The sequence below is a fragment of the Tyto alba genome, unplaced genomic scaffold (genome assembly GCF_018691265.1).
Source record: "Tyto alba isolate M040663 unplaced genomic scaffold, T.alba_DEE_v4.0 Super-Scaffold_28, whole genome shotgun sequence".
Classification (NCBI taxonomy): domain Eukaryota; kingdom Metazoa; phylum Chordata; class Aves; order Strigiformes; family Tytonidae; genus Tyto; species Tyto alba.
In genome coordinates this window covers 16,882,092-16,900,253 of record NW_024881302.1, presented here as the reverse complement: position 1 = coordinate 16,900,253, position 18,162 = coordinate 16,882,092, and the positions used below count along the sequence as shown (strand labels likewise).

Here is an 18,162-nt window from a genome sequence, read left to right as displayed (position 1 = left end):
CGGCGGGCGGTGCCGCGGCGGGGCGGGCCCGGGCCGCCGCTCTCCGCGCCGGGGGCCGCGGCCTGCACCCCCCCCCCGCGCCGGGCCGCGCCAGGCCGGGGCTGCGCCCCCCCCCAACCCGGCGGGCAGAACCCCGGGGCCATCTCCGGGTAACGGCCCCTGTGACCTCAGCCCCAGGCCCCCCGGCAGCGTCCCCGGCCCCGGGCGCCCCTGGGGGGGTAAGGGGGGCCAGGGCAGGATGAGTGTCACCATCACGCTGGCAGAGCTGGCGGACATGGCCTTCGGCACGGCCGGCGGCGGTGGGCCCCTGGTCCGCGGCCTCCTGCGCGGCCTCCTGGAGCACCTCCACCCGCCGGAGGCCGCGGGGCGGGCCGGGGAAGACGAGAGGGGTGTCCTGGAGCCCTCCGCCTGCGCGCCCCGAGGGAAGCCTGGCTCTCTCCATCAGCAGGGGCAGCCGAGCCACAGCAGCGGGCCCCTGGGCACGGCGGAGCCGCCAGCCCCTGGCATGGCGGCCAGCAAGGAGTGGCAAATGGTGCAGCTGACGAAGAGGATGGAAGTGGCCGAGGAGGGGATGACGAAGGTGAGAAGCCATCCTCTGGTTGGTGTCACACCGCTGCTGGGCTGCTGGCTTGCCGGGTCCTGCCCTACGGAGTGTCACAGGCAGGCTGTGCCCTGTGCTGCATCCCACCCTACAGAGGGTCCTGCCCTGTGCCCTGTGCTGCCCTACACGATGTCCTGCTCTGGGAGGCATCCTGCCCTCCACCGTGTCCTGCCCCATGCACTTACCTGCCCCATCTTGTACACTACGCGGTGTCCCACCCGACACGACATCCTGTTGCACACAGTGTCCTGGCCTGCACAGTGATGTGCCCGTGTTACATGGTGTGTTTCCCACTCAAGAGTCTAAACTTGAGCAGCCCCAGGACCAGGGAGCTCAGCAAAGTGCAGAGGAACCTTTCTGGCTCCAGTGGCCCCAGCTCCACTGTGGGGACTAATTAAAGAACACTATTTTAGCACAGCCACTGGTCAAAGGTGGTTTTGGTCACTTCTCACGTGTCCCTGGGGCACCAGCGATATTTGCTCTGAAATAGAGGTCTGTTGAGTCCCATCCTGCCCTGGCAGCTGTGCCTGGGGGCTGGGGTCACCCTGGGCGGGAGCACACAGCCCCCACTCCCCCGGCAGGAACAGCAGCAGCCTTGATAGGCTCCTCATCATCTCTTTTCCCTGCAGCACAGCAAGTGGCTGAGCTGCAGATGACAGTGGTGCGACCTCGCAGGCAGGCTGTCCCCAGCTGTCCAGGGCAAAGGGAAAAGGTGACAGTACTTTGCCAGGGTGAGGAAGATGGAGCTGGGATGCTTGTCCCCTTTGAACATCTTTCACTTCAGTTTGGGGGAGCTCTATGGGCATGGCCATGCGCTGGCCAGATGTGGCCAATGCTGTGGCAGCCCTGTTGGGTCCCAGAGACACCCACAAGCCCCAGTCTTCTCTGCACAGTGCTTAGCCTCCCTTCTCTCCATGTCCCCCAGAGCTGTGGGGAACCAGCATCACTGCCCAAACCCGTGTTCCTCAGGTCATGGACATGCTGCAGGAGATGCTCACCACCATCTGCTCCTTGAAAACCACTGTCGAGGGCTTCCAGGAGGAGCTGCAGCTCCTGAAGGACAATTTCCAGAAGGTGCATGCGCAGAGCTGGGACAGTTGCTGAAGAGCTCTTGGCAGGGGGGTTGGGCTCCCTGGGGACAACAGATGGCAAGGGGGTGACAGGGATGAGGTCCCAAGCCTGAGCTCCCTCCCACCCCGAGGCCAAGCTGGGAGATGTGGGATCTGCCTGCAGCCACGGAGCCCAGCTGGGTGCTGCCAATCCCTGCCCCTTCCTGCTGACGTTGATCTCCACCACTCCCAACCCCTGCGGATGCTGAACCCCCCGGTGCCTCTGTTTAACAGGCTGGTCTGGAGGAGGCACGGGAGCAGTCGGTGCAGCAGGATGAGCACGGCCACCTCCTGCAGAGCATCCTGGATCAACTGGTGAGTGGGGGGAGCCCTGGCAGAGGGTCTGTGGCACCGTGCTCAGGGGCACTCAGCATCCAGTCCTGGGGACTGTCCCCAAGCTGTCCAAGGTCAGGCTTTGCAAATTGTTATGAAAAATGCACTCAAGCCTCCCAAGGGTTGCCCTTGCTGTGGTAACCTGCCTGGGCAAGCATCTGGCCCCACTAGATTCTTCTGGCAGGGTCCATGTCACCCCCACAGCCACCAGAGCAGAGACATCTCTCCCTGGATGTCCCGGTGTCCTGGCCACCTCCACTGCTCTTGTGCCTCCTGCAGTGCCAGCAGGATTTTACCCTCTAGATTTTGAGGCCCTGGGAGACCCTCAGGGCTGGCGACAGGATGGTGGTGGCAAGGTTTGGAATCTCCCTCCCCATGCCAGGGGCTGCCCAGGCTCTCCCTTCCCAGAGCAGGGTGGAAGGGCTGATCTCTCTCCCGGTCACAGGTGGAGGTGCATCAGGAGCTGCGCAGGAGCAATCTCTGTGGGGTGCCCGCTGTCAAGGTGTGTGCAGGCTCCTGGATGCCAGGCTCCTTTGCTGGGGGCTGGCAATGCTTCTCAACTCCAGGACAGCATGAGGCTCTTCTCTCTCCCCAAAACCTCAGGGGCTGTTTCATTTCAGAAGCTCTCTGGCCAGGAGCTCGGTCCCAAGCCTTCGCGGGAGCTGGCCCGTGAAGCCTCGTGCAGGTTGAGCTGGCTGCTGGAGCAGCATGAGGCTGTGGGGACCCATGTCAGCCGTTGTGAGAGCCAGCTCCAGCAAAACAGTGAGCACTGACATCCCCACCATGCTGGCCACCATGCCAGGTTGTGCCACCAGACCTTGGCCAGGACCCATGGACGCCAGGGCCACAGTCGGCCATCCCATCTGGGTCCCCGAGCCACTGCAGCTCCCTTGTCCCTCCGCCTCGCTCCCAGCCACGCTGGCATGGCTGATGGGGACTGCTTTATGTGACACCTCGGTGCTGGCCTTGCCCAGGGCCTGGCAGCAACGCTGGGGGGTCTCTGCAGCCATAAAACCACCTGGGCTTGGGATGGTGCCATGCTGGGGGTCTGCAGGAGCTGGCTTTGGTGTCTGTTTTCAGCCGACTCGGGGACCTTGGAGGACGTGGCTGCCCAATCGGAGAAGGTGCCAAGTGAGATGAGGCAACTTCAGGATGGAGGAGAGAAGGTGCCTACCTGCCCAAGGGTGTGGGGCTGCCCAAGGGCCTGGGGGCTGCAGCCCCACACCCTGCTCGCCAGGGGCACACTGGGCATCTCTCGGGGTGTCCTTGCTAGCCACTCACTGTGGCCACCCATAAGCACATCTCCCTGCTTCCCCTGAGTCCTGCAGGCACCCTGTTCCTCACCCAGGGCCACATTTGTCCTCCCCAGGGGCGGGATTTCAGCAGGGAGGTGCTGGGCCAGGTGGGGCAGCTGCAGGAGCAGTGCACAAGGCTGCAGGAAACCGCGGGGCAGCTGTGGTGTGACACCATGAACACCCAGGTGAGCAGAGCCCCGGGCTCAGCTCGGGAGCCACTTGTGCCATGGTTGGCATCTGAGCAAGGCTGGGTGCAGGCTTGCCCAGACTTGGGGCATCCCCACTCCGAAGAAGCTCAGCGTGCCAGGATTTTGTGGCCATTCCATGCTGGTGGGGCTGGGGATGAACAATGAGTGGCTCCGAGGAAGGGGAGGGTGGGTGGCTGGGGGCAAGTGGCAGGCGTGGAGCCTGCGTGGGATGGTGGAGCACTCGGACATGAACAAGGTGCTGCTGGAGAAGGGCTTGGGTGTTATGAGCAAGCAAAGGCACGCGGGGATGGTGGCAGGGCTGGGGATCTGCAGGGGGTGGCTGACACCATGCCCCCCTCAGAAAGCAGAGAAGGCTGTGCTGGAGACCAAAGCAAGCCAGGAGGAGCTGCAACAAGCCATAGTCCAGCTGAGCGAGATGATGCAGGACCTGGTGCAGAGGATGTCCCTGATGGAGCAGGACAGGCAGAAAGCCCTGGAGAATTTCCTCAGTGAGATGGACTCCAAGGTAGCAGTGTCACCCAGGGAGGGTGGTGGGGATGGACCAGGCCACGGAGCACATCCCTGCACGGGGAGGGCGAGTCCCGAATCTGCCAATGCCAAGAGATGATGGTCCTTGTGTCATGGCTGCTTATGTGTCCCAGGGTGTCCCCAGTGTCCCTCAGGGGCAACAGCATCCCTCAAAATGGGCCTGGTGTCCCAAGGAGACCCTCTGCCCCTCCTGCAGCTGGACTGCACAGTGCTGGCTCCCCTGCAAGCACAGCTGGAGCCGGTGTGGAAGCTCACCCAGCAGTGCCTCTGCCAGGGACCCTGCTGCGGTGCCAACCATGGCGCCGGCTTCAAGAGGTAAGGGCGGCTGCGTCCCATCCTATCCCACCTTGTCCCCTTCTGTCCTCTCCTCTGCTGTCCCATCCCTTTCCCGTGCTGTCCCATCCAGACCCTGTTTGTCCCACCCTGCCCACGGGGTGTCAGCCACCCCTGGGACCTCGCGTCATCCCTGGGGTGCCGGCGGGGCGCTCAGCAGCCACCCCCATGCTGCAGGCAGCTCTTTGATCCAGTAAAGTGCATCTCCTGTGACAGACCCCTGGCCGAGACTCGGGCGCCGTGAGTAGTGTGCATCTCCCCCAGGACAGACCCCCCCACGCTGCATTTCCACTAGACACTGCCTGACTCTGCCTTCACATCCTCATCTGCAGGCACTTGGTGACCATCCAAAAGGACAGTCAGCTCCTCCAGCCCCAGCCAGCCAGCGCCTGCGGCTCCAACTGCCCGATACAGCGGCTGCCGGCGAGGTGAGGCTTGCCAGGCACCAACCATGTCCCTCCCTCTCCCTTTGGGGTCCCTCTCCCTGGGCAGGAGGGATAATGTAGGTGCTCCCTGCCCAGGGAGAGCGAAGGGAGTGGTAGGGCCAGCCGGGGTCCCGCGAGTCCTGCCGGGCCACTGCCCACCTCCAGCTCCCTCATCACCATCTGTTCTTGCGGACACCCGGCAGACTTCATCTGCAAGAACGTAAGGCCCTATCCCCGTGTGTCCCTGTGCTCTGGAAACCTGCTGAGCCCACCCAGGCTGGGATGGTGGGTGTGCTGCTGGGCGCAGCCTCGGGGCCCCTCCAACCTCACCAGCTGCTTTTCCTTCTAGGGAGAAGTGGATATTTTGGGCATCAACAGGGTGGTCTACAAGGGCCGGCTGAGCTCGCCAGCTGCCAACAGGACTGTCACCATGGACAAAGACTTCCCAGGTAGGGGAGCAGCCCTGGGGCCCCGCGTTAGCTCTGGCCAGGCTGTGCAGCCACCCGACCCAGCATGTCCCACCGTCAGCGCCTGGGATGGCTCAGTGCCCCACCGGGGCTGAGCCATCAGCAGGCTCGCATCTCCCTGCGCTAACAGACTCTCTGCTTCTCACCCCAAAGCAACAAAGACCCCCCAGCCCCGCTGCCGGCACACCACAGAGAAGATTCGCCGCGTCCCCAAGTATGGCAGCCACTACGTGTCCCCATACTCATGTGAGTGCTTGTCCCAGGTGTCCCCCGGGCCACCAGCCCTGCCTCGTGGGCTCAGCCCACTGCTGAGCACTCCCAGGGGTATCGCTGGGGGTGTCGTGCTCCATACAAGGCTGTTTGTCCTTCTGCATTGCAGGCGCTGCTACGCGGACAAAGACAAGCTCCTTGGGGGACCGGTGGCAGGCTGGCACTGGTGGCAGCAGGACAGTGGGCGTCTGAGCCGGCCAGGGGGCCGTGAAATGGTGTGGGGATCTGGGGAGGGGGGCAGGAGTACCAGGGCTGCGCTGCCTGGCCTCAGGCAGGGGCCACACTGCCCTGGCCGCCACTCATTGCCGTGGGGGTAACACTGTGGGCCATAAAGATGCTCCCTCCTCTGTCACCTCTCCTGCACAGTCCCTGGGCTCGTGAGGGCATGTGGGGCATCCTTGGGGACTCGGCGACCAGAGCCTGATGCTTTTGGGCTGTGCCATACCTCCCTGTGAGCTCTCTCTGACCAGTCAGATGTTCAGGTCTGTGGTCTGGTCCTGGATTCTCCAACCCTCTGGTTCCTGGTGGCCCTGGGACAGTCACAGGCAGGTTCCCCTCCCCATCACCCCAGTCTCCGTGAAGCTTCACGGGCAGGTGCCTCCCTTCAAGGCTGGGGAGAGATCCCGTCTCTGTCTCCCCTGGGTGGGCTCTATGCTGCACACCCCCCTGCCCCATGGGCCACCCCCACTCCCAGCAGGACTCCATGCTGACCTCAACATGCTCATGTCACTGTAACTGGGACATGAGGCCCACGGCCCCAGCTCGCCCCAGTCCACCTCAGTGGGGCAGGACTGCACACAGCTCCAGCACAAGCCCACGCAGGAAAGCTCACGAGGGAGGGTCAGCACCAGCTCCAGCCCTTGCTCCCAGCCTCTGCTGAGGGTGTACAAGAGGCAGCCTGGGTGAAACCATTACTCCTACAGTGTTTATTTTGGCAACACAAATAAGAGATTCAAATTAATTATTGACTGGTGAGCACAGGGATGCAGGGGCCCAGCCTCATAGGGAGAGGGCTCGGCAGGGATGGCAACCTCTGAGGGATGTGGCTCCTGTCCTCTGGTGGAGAGGGGATAGGAGCCAGGTCACAGTAAGACACCCAGGACCTGTGGGTGTCACGCAGGGAGCCTGAGGTCTCAGCACAGCCCTGCCAGCAGCCTGCCCCTGCTCCTGGTGGGATCTCACATCCACAGCTGATGTGGTGGGGCAGAGCTGGGCTGGCTCCTGCTGGGGCTGAGCCCCGGTACACACCTCACGGCTGGGACGGGGTGTTTGGAGCAGCACACAATGGCCAGCCCCAGCTCAGAGGCACGGCACGCACAGAGCCACGCGGAGAGGGGATCCTGAAACACCCCGGGGCCCAGGCCAGCCTTCCCCGCGTCCCACCGCTGCTGCAAACAAAGCAAAGACACCGGGTTCAAAGCAGAAGAGCATGTATTGCAAGCGGCTGTGGCGCATCCGGAGAGACTTCCAGCCGCCGGGAGAAAAAGAACAGAGGGGTTAAAAACGATCCCAGTCTCTAGGGTTACACTGTGTCATGCAAACAGCCCCAGGGCAAACCCCATCCCAGGAGGTGGAGGGGAGGGCATGCTGGCCCAGCCGGGCCACCGGTGGCTCACCCCCTGCTCCCCACCCCCTGCTCCCCATCGTCTCCGGGGAGCCGGCATCCCCCAGCCCTGCTCACCAGCGAGCACGGCACATGCAGGGCGGAGGCTGCGGCCGAGCAGGAACAGCCCTTGCTTTCTCCCTCCCTTACAAAAAATAAGCCGCGTGGGGTGCCTGCCCCCCACCCGGTTGAGTGGGGCCAAGGGATGGGGAGAAAACATTCAGGCACAACCCACTCTGCCTGGTAGGGTGGCCCAGGGGACCGTGAAGAAGGGACCTCTTCCGTAAATGTCACTCGCATGCAAACTCCGGTGTCCCAAGAGAGGAGGGGGTGCTCCCTCCCCGAGAGCCCGGCAGCAGCAGGGTCCCTGGCAGAGGCCAGCACCGGTCCCGCGTCCCACGCAGCCTCCCGCTGTCTCTGGGGAGCTCTGTTCAGCTCGAGGACAAGTAAAAACTACTTCAAACCAAACCCATGCAAGGCAGCTATTTGCTCATGTGTCTCGGCGGCTGCCAGATGCCCTGGCAGCAGAGTTCCTCTCCTCTTCAGGGAGGGGGGGGGGAAAATATATATATATTTATACGCAGGGGTCCCCGCCACGTTCGCTCTCCACCGCGGCCTCATCTCTCTGCCTCCATGGTCACGTTGGCCTTCTGTTCTGCCGTGGACTGCTGGGAGACAGCGGCTGGCCAGCCCGCAGGCTGCGCCGGCGGGGCCGGAGTCCACATGCTCTGCTGCTGGCTGGGGGGCGAAGCTGCGGGCCAGGTGGGGTTGAAGGCCCCGTGCTGGGGCAGCGGCGGGGCCGGGGGCGGCGGGGAGGTCGCCATGGAGGCCACGGGGCTACTGCTGTTGAAGCTCTCGGAGGCCTTGAGGCGGGAGAACATGGTGAGGGCGTCGGGGAAGTTGGGCGGCGTGGCCGGCGTGTTGGCGGGAGTGCACATCTGCGGGAAGGAGACACGGGGTCAGGGTGGGGTGGGGTCTCTACCTTCTGCCTCCCACCAGGGCCCAGCACAAGACCCCTCTGCCCAAACTGCTGCAGCACAGGGAGCCCCCGGGCCTGCGCCCTGCTGACCATGCTGTCCGCAAGCAGCAGTTATTTAAGGCTCTGAAAACTAATGCTGTGGTGAGAGCTCCTGTCAGAGGGCACAGACAGGACCCCACTGCACCTGATCCTGCACCCAGCCAAGCCGGGGACCTCCTCAATTCCACGACCTGCTGGTGCCACTCTTGACCTGCAGCTTTTCAGCTCAGCAGGCACCAGGCTCAGGCTCAGCTCTCACCCCACAGGAGGCTGGGCACGCTCAGGCCCTGCCGGGCACTTGGCTCTGCACACTTACTGCACGCTCCAAATCCCCAATTGTCCTGGAGAGTCAAATGAGGCCACAGCAGCCAGCAAATTCCCAAGACACATCTGCCCAAGCAGATTACAGGTGCTGGGGCACAAGCGTTAAGTGACCAAGCCTGGGGACAGTTGGGTGAGTGCAGAGGCAGGCAGCACCCACGCGTGCTTACACTCTCTTGTGTTTACACACATCCAGCCGCTGTGCACGCCGTTCCAGAGGCAAGCTCCAGCAAGGCTCCAGGGGTTTGCACGCTCAGTTGCTCTAGCGAGCACATGAGGATTCACATGTGCAGCTGGGCTGCGGGGTGGGGAGCACGCACATATCCGCGCATGTGTTTACACAGCCTACGCTGGGCTCTCTGGACTGCTCCCCGAGCCTCCCTCCGCCACGCTGGGGCTGATCTGGACTGCTGGCCATGCCCAAAGCATCCTTTGTTGGACCATCCCTCTCTGAGGAACAGCCCCAACTCCTTTGCAGGGTTCTGAAGGCACTCCCAGACCCACTGTCCCACTGCCTAGGACAGGCTATGCCACCCCCGGCTGCTCTCCAGGAAAACCTTCCTTGGCAGGCAGCTCTGGCAGCGCCCGGCCAGACCTCCCTGCCTGCACTCCTGGAGCTGCGAGGCAGCAAGCTGAGCACCAGCAACAGCCCGATGCGCCCGCCAGCTGGTGCTGTGCCCCGGGCGAGCGCTGGAGAGGTGGGAAAGCACTTACCATCTGATGGTGGTGGCTGTAGGGGATGTTTGTTTCTTGGAAAAAAGCACTGAGAGCAGTCTGGAGGAAAAAAAAAAAAAAAAAAAAAAATGTTACCACCAGAATGTAAACTGGACACTCACACCTCATCCCTGCACAACACATCAGGGCTTTGCAAGACCCTGAAGATGATTCAAAACAGATCCTAGGGGACTGGGCTGTGCCCACAGCCCCCTTGCCCACAGCGGAGAGGGCTGTGCACAGCTGCTCCCACATCCCCACGCAGGTGGCCATCACACATATTTGGGATCACCATGTGCCTTGCTGGGGAGCAGCCACTGCTGGAGCAGACCCCGGCAGGCGTTTCACAACTCACAGCAATACTCTGCAACTGCTGTGTGCAGGGAGAGGAGGGAAACCAAATCCAAACCCAGCAGGGGAAGCCCAGTGGCAACCAGTTAGATGTGTGTCCTTAACAGGACAAGATCATGGTCACCATGTTCATACCAGGAGATGTCCAGGGCTGGGGCTGTGACCTCACCTTATAGATCAGAGTATTTCCAATTCAGTGACAGGCAGCATACTTATGACTGACATAATTTTGGTTAGCTTCCAGTTGAGACCAGTAATAAACTGGTAAATACCAAAGGCATGTGAGAGGACATGGGGGCTGCAGGGAGGGAGAGCTGGGGGCACAGGCTGGCCAGGAAGGCAGACACCCAGCCCGGGTCTGGGAGAAGCGGAGGCAGCGGGAGCTTTGAGGGGTGTGCAGGACTGGGCTGATACAGGACCAGCAAAGGTAAAGCTGACTCCTGTTCTGTGCCAGGCTTTAACTGAGTCAGGGCTAGAAAGCAATGTTTTGATTCAGTTGCAGATCAGACTTGATAGAAATGTTAGAAGAATTGGTTTGGATTCAGTTCTGGTTGGAGGAAAAGTCCCCATCAACCCCCATTCAAACCCCTCTCCAGGGGCAGTGTGGCCTGGGATCGAGGCACAGGGCTGCAGCCAGGCACTGCCACACCACCCAGAACTGCTCCCTTCCCACAAGCCAGTGACTGAGGTTACCCATGATACTTAGGAAAAAAAAAAAAAAGCAGAAAAAAATCAAGAAAAAGCAGGTTGTACCAAAGCCTGCACGACTGCAGTAGCCACAGTCCTACCACCACACACACTCTCCTCATGCTGGTGCCCACAGCCACACTCTCCCGTGTCCCATCCAGGGGCAGGATGAACGATGGCAAGTCAGCTCAGTTCACTGATCCGACGGAAAACTATTCTGGCCCCAAACACCCAGGCTGGCAGGCCCCGGAGAGGTGAAGGGGCTGTGCTCACACCACTGGGGAGCTGGAAAGCCGGTGCTGGCCACTCGGAGCAGGGTTTATGGTTTCCCAGCTAAATGGGGGCAAACTATCAACCAGACCAGGTGGCAGCCAGGAACGGTATCTGCAAACAATAATCCAGATCTGGGTGGGGGAAGCAATTGCTGCTGTAGAGTCTGGCAGCTCCCAAACCTCGGGGGGAGCACTGTGCAATAGCTGGGCTGGCAAGGCTCTTCCCTACAATAGCTGCATTTCTCTGTCTGTGTTTAATAACACAGCACCCGAACCCTGCACCCAGCCAGGCTGCAAGCCGAGAGCTGTCAGCACCCACGGGCAGGACCCACCAGATTTCAGCAACGAACACAGAGCAGAAGGAGGGTCTGTGACTCCAGAGACCAGCTCTGACCAGGCCGGCACACATCCATGAATCAGGGAAGTGTCCAACAAAGACACAGATGCTTCTGAGGCAGCAACACTCCCATCACCATGCTACCCTTCGTCCTGGGCGAGGTCTGATGCCAACACCCACAGGTCCTATCACTCAGGAACAGAAAGGATCGTGACAAGGCAGGGGGGTAACGGCAAACGGGAAGCACAGGCAGAGGTGTGGGCACAGCCAGATACCATAAGCTGATTAAATCTGCTCTGTGCTCTTGTTTTCCAAGTGGCCTCATATCTGGGACTGTGCCATCAGCAGACAGGGGCAGAGAAGGCCCCTGCTGTCACCCTGAGCAACCCACTGATCCCCGGTAAAACTGAGATGAAAGCCGTGACCTGGGTGGAAGGAGCACTCCACCACTGCAGGCCCCTCTACATAAAACACCACATCTCCTCCCCTCCATCTGCCCTTTTCCAAGAGTGGCAAAAACAACCCCTCTGCTTACCAGAATGTCCACTGCTTGCAGGGAATGGCTGCCACCTCCTCCCAAGGGGACCCAGGACCCGCAGCAGCCCCAATCCAGGTGGGTGAGAGGCCTGCACACCCATCCCCTCGGTGGCACGGCGTGCCAGAGCCACACAGGTAACCAAAGCTGCTGATGTCGCCTGGTCCCCAGCCAGCGTCACAAGTGCTGGGAGCAACTGGTGCAACTGCAAAGCCAGTTAAAGGCTCCTCTGCTTGAGAGGGAGCCCAAGGTGCAGCTCAGCCCTGACCCTGGCCTGAAGGCCCCATCGCCCACGTCACCCTGGGCGTGAGTGGGAACGGGGCAGCCACACACCCACCGCCTGGACAGGCTCGGCAGGAGACCAGGCCACCACGTGTCCCCCCAAGGATGCAAAACCAGGACCTTTGCAGGAGGCAGATCCCACCAGGCTGCCAAGAGAAGGCCCGTGGTGAGCCAGTCAGAGGGAGGATGGCTGCAGGGGCCAGGAGGGAAAGTGAATGCGAGGAGACCTGGGCACTGAGCATAACAAGCTCAGCCTGGAGGAGCAGGACACCCAGCCCTCTGCAGTTCCTCAAATGGGACCCTGGGTGCTGCTCGATCCCCTGCCCATCGCTGCCCAAGCTGCACCCACACCCGTTCCCGGCTGCAAGCATGAGCTGCAGCCACTGCCAGCGCCAGGGATCAGATGCCAGTACAGGGAGCCCACGGTGCTAGAGCAGCCCTGGGGGCACCCTGCCCTTGAGCCACAAAGGAAAGGGGCTCGATAAAACATAAATAAATCGGAAGAGGAAGTGGAAATCCAACCATGAACACAGTGAGCAGAGCCAGACACCTGCTCCTCCTCTTGCTCCCCACACACAGCCTCACGCCACCGAACAGAGACCGACACTTAGCACCAGGAAAAAGGAAGGAACGGGTGGTTTTTTTAAAGCTGATGTCTTATCCTTCCCAAGCAGCTCCAGAGGCAATCAGCACATAACAAAGCCGAATAATACTCTTCTATCTGTGAAGGAGTCTGATCCACTGCTCAGCCCAGCATGAGACTCTGCAAACTCTGAAACATCTCCCTGGTAGCCTGCTTGGGTTCCAGCCATGGTGGAGGTACCTGCTGCCCTCCTTGGCTTCTCCCAAAAAGCCGGCACCTGCGGTCCTGGAGGCCAAGTGCCAGCCTTCACCCAGAGACACTCCAAGTTGCTTTCTCCAGACTGTAAACCTCCCCCTCTGATCAGCCATGGCACAGCTCCAGCTGCCGGAGGGCTGGGCTGGCACGGCCGTTCCTGCTGGCACCCACCGCAGCTGTCCCTGGAAGCACAGCAGAGCTCACGGCGCTGCAAGAGCTGCAAACTGTGCTGTGGACACCACAGGAAAGCCTGTCCCGGGTCCCTGAGAAACAGGACTGGAGTCACGGTGAGTGGGAGAGGTGATCCACTACCCGCGAACTGCCCTGTTCCCCAGGGATGGAGAGTTGCAAAATAAATGGCTTTCTTGTCAAGCCCCCGAGTACGGTACAGGCTCTGATCAGCTTGTGCTGTGTTGAAGGCAGCTGTATCCTCCACAGTTTCCTGACCTCATGCCCTGCTCACTGTCCTGGATCATTTTCCTTCCCCTCAGACAAACTCCGGGTCTGCCAGGGCCAGGAGGACAGCGTGCAGAGCAAACCCTCTCTGCCACCCGCCCTGCACCCTCCCCCACTAGCCACAACAGCCCCAGAGCAGCCCCAAAGCACAGGCTCAGGAAAGCAGTCCCAAACCATCAGCACCCCACCAGCCCGAAGCTGTCCACGTTTCGCAGCGGCCTCCCTCTCCCTCCTGCCAGTGAGCCAACACACCATGCTCCTGCTCACCGTCTGGCTGTCACAAGCAGCAAGCAGGGCACGTGCCCACGGAGGAAAAGTTCTGGCCAGGACAGAGGCATAGACCTGGGTGAACCCAGCTCCTGCTGTCTTGTCACCAGGCATCCAGCTCACCTTGGCTCCGCTGTGCAGAACACCTCTCCTCACAGTGCTCTGACAGGGAGGAGCAACGTCCTCAGGGTGTGAGCGGACTGTTCCGACTCACACTGCACCCCTGGAGCAGCGCTTTGAATCTGAGGAGACTATGAGTGAAGACAGCATAAATTAGCACTGAAGTTGCCTGAACTCCACCAATTTACACTCGCTGCAGATGCGAGGCCAGCCAGTAAATGGGTACCGAGCTAGAATAACAAAAGCCTAGGAATGTCACAGAGGCAAGAGGTGGGAACACACTGGAGCCAGGAGACGACACCTCCCCAGCGTGGCTCCCCGAAGAAGGCATGCCCAGCGGCCATTTTGCAAAGGGAATTATCTGACCGTTGCACCAAAAGTGAGTGGGAACATGGTAACTGCTCATCGCGGCGCGTTTGTTTACAGCGGAGCTTCCTCTGAGTCATGTGAGTGCCAAGCCGGCAGGAGACGGCTGTTTGTACTTGTGCAACTCACCAAAGGGTGGCAAAGTTCTGCAAAAAGCCTTTTGAAAGAAAAGTTAAACTTTTGTCATCCGTTCCCAGCTGTTTCGCGACACGCACAGAGGTGGTGGGAGCGGATCCCGCCCGTCCCAGAGGGCCACTGTCAAAGTGTATTAGTAAACAAAACCCGGAGTATGTTACACATGCAACACGTACACCACATGCAACGGCGCTCCGGCCAGCGGACCGTGACATTAAACGGACACGGCGGAGGGAAACGCCGGCTCGGCTTCCTGCGCCCCGCTCCACACCCCCCCCACCCGCTCCCCGGCCACGCACGGCTTGGCTTTGAATGCTTCTCAACCTCTGCTTTAGCATCTGGAAATCCTGTGACTGCACGCAGACCACGCGGCGATGAACTGCCTCCGTGCCCGATCCACCCGAGAGCCGTCGCGTTACAGAATGACCCCCCGAATAACGTCGGGGAGGGCTGGCCGCAGCCCCCCGGGCGGTGCCGCGCTGATGGAGGGGTGCCCTAGCCACAGGGATGAAGACAAACCGAACCTCCTGCTCTCCAGACTGACTCAGACCTCCTCCTGCATCACAAAACAGACACTTCAATTACAAAGGTGCCATTAGCGTCAAATCCATCAGCTCCAGACTAGAGAGCTGCTGGGGCTGCAGAAGGGGAAAAAAAAAAAAAAAAAAAAAAAAATCCTATTTAGAAAGAGCTTTGCTCACTAACAGCCGCTGCACTCCCCCCTTTACTCCCTGCGCTTTAGCTCCGGGGATTTCTGGAAGAGCAGAGCACCCTGAAAGGCTGCCAGGGAGCTCCCCACCCGCAACCTCAGCCCCACGCGTGACGTTAACCCCTGTCTATGCCACGGAACATATCCTGCCCGCAAGCAAGAGAAAAAGGCGTCTGGAGCCAGAAAAGCTTTGACCTACAAAGTCTCCTCTCCCACGGCTGCCTGAGGACTCAAACTCTCCGAGGCAGGGACGTGGGAAAGGCTGGGTTGGGGTTTTCCAGCCCACGGCCACGCGGGAGGGTTGAGGCATGGAGTGGGGGGGGACACACGCGGGGAGGAGCGCTGCACGGAGCCGGTCAGGGGGTGCGGGGGGGTGCCGGTGCCCTCGGCCCTTCCACAGTCCGGAGTGGGGCACCGGCGGGCTGCGGTCCCTCGCTCTGCACCCCACCCGCACGCCGTGGTTCGCCGTTTCCCCGCCCCCCTCCCCTCCTCCACGCATCCCGCGTGGGCCCCACGCTAGCTGAGCGGCCGGGCAGCACGCCCCACGCGAACCCACCAGGGCCCTAACCCCCGCGGCGCCCGCGACTCCCCACGCCCACCGCCGGGGCGGCTCACGCCACGCACCGACACGCGAGAAGGGAGCGGGGGGGGGGAGGGGGAAGGGAAGGAAGGAGCGGCGTTGCCCCGCAGGACCGGGCCAGGCAAACCCTCCCCCCTCCCCGCCACGCGTGGACCCGCCCCGAGCGCTGCGCGGCGGCAGTGTGGGCCGGTCCCGGGGCGGCGGCCTCACCTCGAACTGCCAGTGGGCCGCCTGCAGCAGCTGCTTGGCCTGGTCGGCGGCGCAGCCGGCCGCCAGCACGAACTGGTTGATCATCACCTGGTGCTTGAGCTCGTCCATGGCCCCCGCCGCCGCCGCGCCCAGCCCCGCCGTGCCGCCCCCCCCCTCCCCTCACGGCGCCGCCACCATGGCGGAGCCGGCGCGGCTCACGCCAATGTTTACTGGGCACTGACTCACGGCGCCCGGCGAGCCCCGCCGACGGCCGCCAGGGGCGGGGCGGAGCGGGCCGGGCCGCGGCGTGCCCGCTGGGAGATGTAGTCCCCGCCCGCCCAGCCGCCGCGCCTCTCTCCCCCAGCCAGGACTACAGCTCCCGGCAAAGCCCGCTTTGTTTGCGGAGCGGCCGGCGCGCGTTGAGTGACGCGCCAGCCCGACCAACCGCCGCCCTCGGCTTGGTAGTACCTGACCGTATATGGTCAACAACGCCGCTGCCCCCAATGAGAGGGCGGCGGGGGCGGGCCGGGGTGCGGGAGGGGCGGGTCACGTGGGAGAGCGGAGGAGGCGGGGGGGGGGCGCGGGCGGTGTTTACAGTCGGCCGCGTGCGGTTTCCTGTTGACGTGAGGGGAGCGGCCGCGGCGTGGGGGACGGGGGGGGGGGGGTGGTTTGGGGTGCGGGGTGCTCTCTGCAGGCCATGAGGTGCCCCCCCGCCTGCGGGGACCCATCTCAGGCCAGAGCTGCTGTCACCTCACCGCCCCGCGGCCTGAGGTGAGGTGAGGTGGGGGGGGGGACGGCGGCCCCTTGCCCCGGGCCTGGCTCAGGGCTCTGCAGCAGCGCTAATAAAAACTTGGGGTGCGTGGGGGGGAGCCCAGTCCCCTTGGCAGGCCTGCTCTCGTCACTCCCAGTGCCCCGCTGACATGGCTGCCAAGCTGTAAAAGGAGAGGTGGCAGCAGGGGAAGGTTCTGGAAGGTGCCAGGGGGCTCCCGGTGGTGTGAAAGGATCCTTGGAGAGTGGGGCATCGCCATAGCTGCTGGAAGCACGCAGTGCTGCACAGCGGGGCTGGGGACAGGGCTGTTGCTAAGTACCAGGGAAGGATAAGCAGGCACAGACACACGGTTGAGTGGCTGGAGGGATAATGAAGGGAAAAGCAGGGGAGACGAAGGAAACTGTTGGCTCCACAGGGCTTGCAGAGGCCCCCGGCCTCCTCCACCTTTCCTAAATGATTCTGGTCTCTTTAATTTTTTCTTTTGGACTGCGGGGGTTGGTGTAGCCTTGCCACAAGCAGCATGTTTGCTAACACCTCTGTCCCTGGCCGGCGTTTCATGTACGGCTGCAGATATTTCTGAGCTGTGAGGATTAACGGCTGAAGCTCAGGCAGGTCACGCGTTTGACCTGAGGGGTTTGCAGCCTCTGCTGCTTGGACACAAATTGCATCGGTATTGTCCAAAGCTGACTACCACATCTTCCACGTCTCCTTTAGTCACCACACAAAGTACTCCAGGCCTTGCAGTTTGCCAGAGTCAAGGGGGTTTCCTCCTCCTTATATGTCCCTGACTAAATCAAAGTTTGAGAGCACAGCTCTATGGCGGTGGCAGTGGGACGCCTCAAGGGGTGACAGGTCTTTTTTTGCAAGGTCGAGACAACCCCAAGAGGGAAACAGCAAGAGGAGCTCTGTAGCCAGGAAGGTGTAAATACAGCTGGAAAAACAAATCTCCTGAATGATTATTTTAATTGTTGAGAACCAGACTTCTTTAGAAACCTTGTAGTTTGATGTTTGAAGGGAGAAGGGCTGGCCCTGGCGCAGCAGAGCTTTAGGGGAGGGTTGCAAGCCCTTTGGAGCAGGGCAGTGTTTAGGGAGGCAAAGTTCATGGGCTTGCCACTCCTTCTAGTGAGGAATAACTCTGTGTGTAGTCTGCAGGGCTCCTGGACCTTGTTGTTCTACAAGTACCTGACAAACAAAGCGGGTGACAGCACTGGGGAGGGGACAACTGAGACAAAGCAACTTGTTTCACTGGGTAATAAACCCCTGAGCAGCTGAACTTTGGATGAGCTGCTCCAGTGAGTGGAAGGTTTGCAGGCAAATGTAATTCCTTGTTTACATGGGTGTGCTCGAAGGTGCCTTCCCGGCAGAGATGTCCATGGAGGCTCCCGAAGGGCAGGGTGGTAGCTGGAAAAACGTGTGTGGCTGTGGGAGTGTGGGTGTCTTCCAGCTCCATCTGCCTTGTCACCAGGCTGAAGCTCTGTGGAGTCGTGCTCCCCGGGGTTATGCTCTGGTAACTGAAGTCCAGCTTCAGAACTCCTTTTTCATCCATGTTTTGCAGGAAGGAGCGGTGTAGTGGATGCCAGCTGGCTCTGGGACACAGTGACTTGGCCCTTGGTGACAGCGAGCATGCAAATGGAGCAGTAGGGAGCCCCGAGAGCTGGCCAAGGAGGTGGGCTCACAGCTGAAGGATCCCCCCTCTATCCTGCTACTCTTTTCCAGGTTGTGCTGGAGAATGGCTCCAGGCTCACCTTTTCCCAGATGGATTTTTCCCAGCAGGAAAGATGTCTGAGCTGAGGCCTCCTCACCACCCCTGGGGCTCTGCAGGGTCCTGGGGGCAGGAGCCCCAGCTCACTTTTGCCCTGGGCCTCCCCAACTTGGCTGCTCTCATCCCACATGAGGATGGCACCCGGGGTCTCAGGCTCCCTCACAGCTTGTGGGAGTGTTTTTATCCCTTTGGGGGATGTCAGGGACGGCCCCCTGCCTTTGTGGCCTTCCTCCCTCTCCATCCTTAGCATGGTGCAGGCAGGGCACAGGGCTGGCAGCACC

The 18,162-nt window shown here is 61.4% G+C and overlaps 2 protein-coding genes across 2 annotated transcripts; one reads left to right on the top strand and one right to left on the bottom strand.

Moving 5' to 3' along the window:
* Nucleotides 1-56: 56 nt before the first annotated feature.
* CUNH16orf96 (chromosome unknown C16orf96 homolog) lies at nucleotides 57-5,922 on the top strand. The gene is made up of 15 exons (XM_032998298.2): nucleotides 57-580; nucleotides 1,571-1,675; nucleotides 1,945-2,025; nucleotides 2,489-2,545; nucleotides 2,664-2,805; nucleotides 3,124-3,209; nucleotides 3,413-3,523; nucleotides 3,888-4,052; nucleotides 4,272-4,390; nucleotides 4,586-4,648; nucleotides 4,741-4,836; nucleotides 4,930-5,053; nucleotides 5,183-5,282; nucleotides 5,454-5,546; nucleotides 5,680-5,922. The coding sequence occupies exons 1-15, from the start codon at nucleotides 239-241 to the stop codon at nucleotides 5,760-5,762; spliced, it is 1,767 nt and encodes a 588-aa protein (XP_032854189.2). The 5' UTR covers nucleotides 57-238; the 3' UTR covers nucleotides 5,763-5,922.
* A 1,061-nt stretch (nucleotides 5,923-6,983) lies between these two features.
* UBALD1 (UBA like domain containing 1) lies at nucleotides 6,984-15,695 on the bottom strand. The gene is made up of 3 exons (XM_042798723.1): nucleotides 15,372-15,695; nucleotides 9,227-9,286; nucleotides 6,984-8,111 (listed from the first exon to the last, which is right to left on the bottom strand). Exons 1-3 carry the CDS (start codon nucleotides 15,477-15,479, stop codon nucleotides 7,791-7,793), a joined length of 489 nt encoding a protein of 162 aa, XP_042654657.1. The 5' UTR covers nucleotides 15,480-15,695; the 3' UTR covers nucleotides 6,984-7,790.
* Between the last annotated feature and the right edge of the window lie 2,467 nt (nucleotides 15,696-18,162).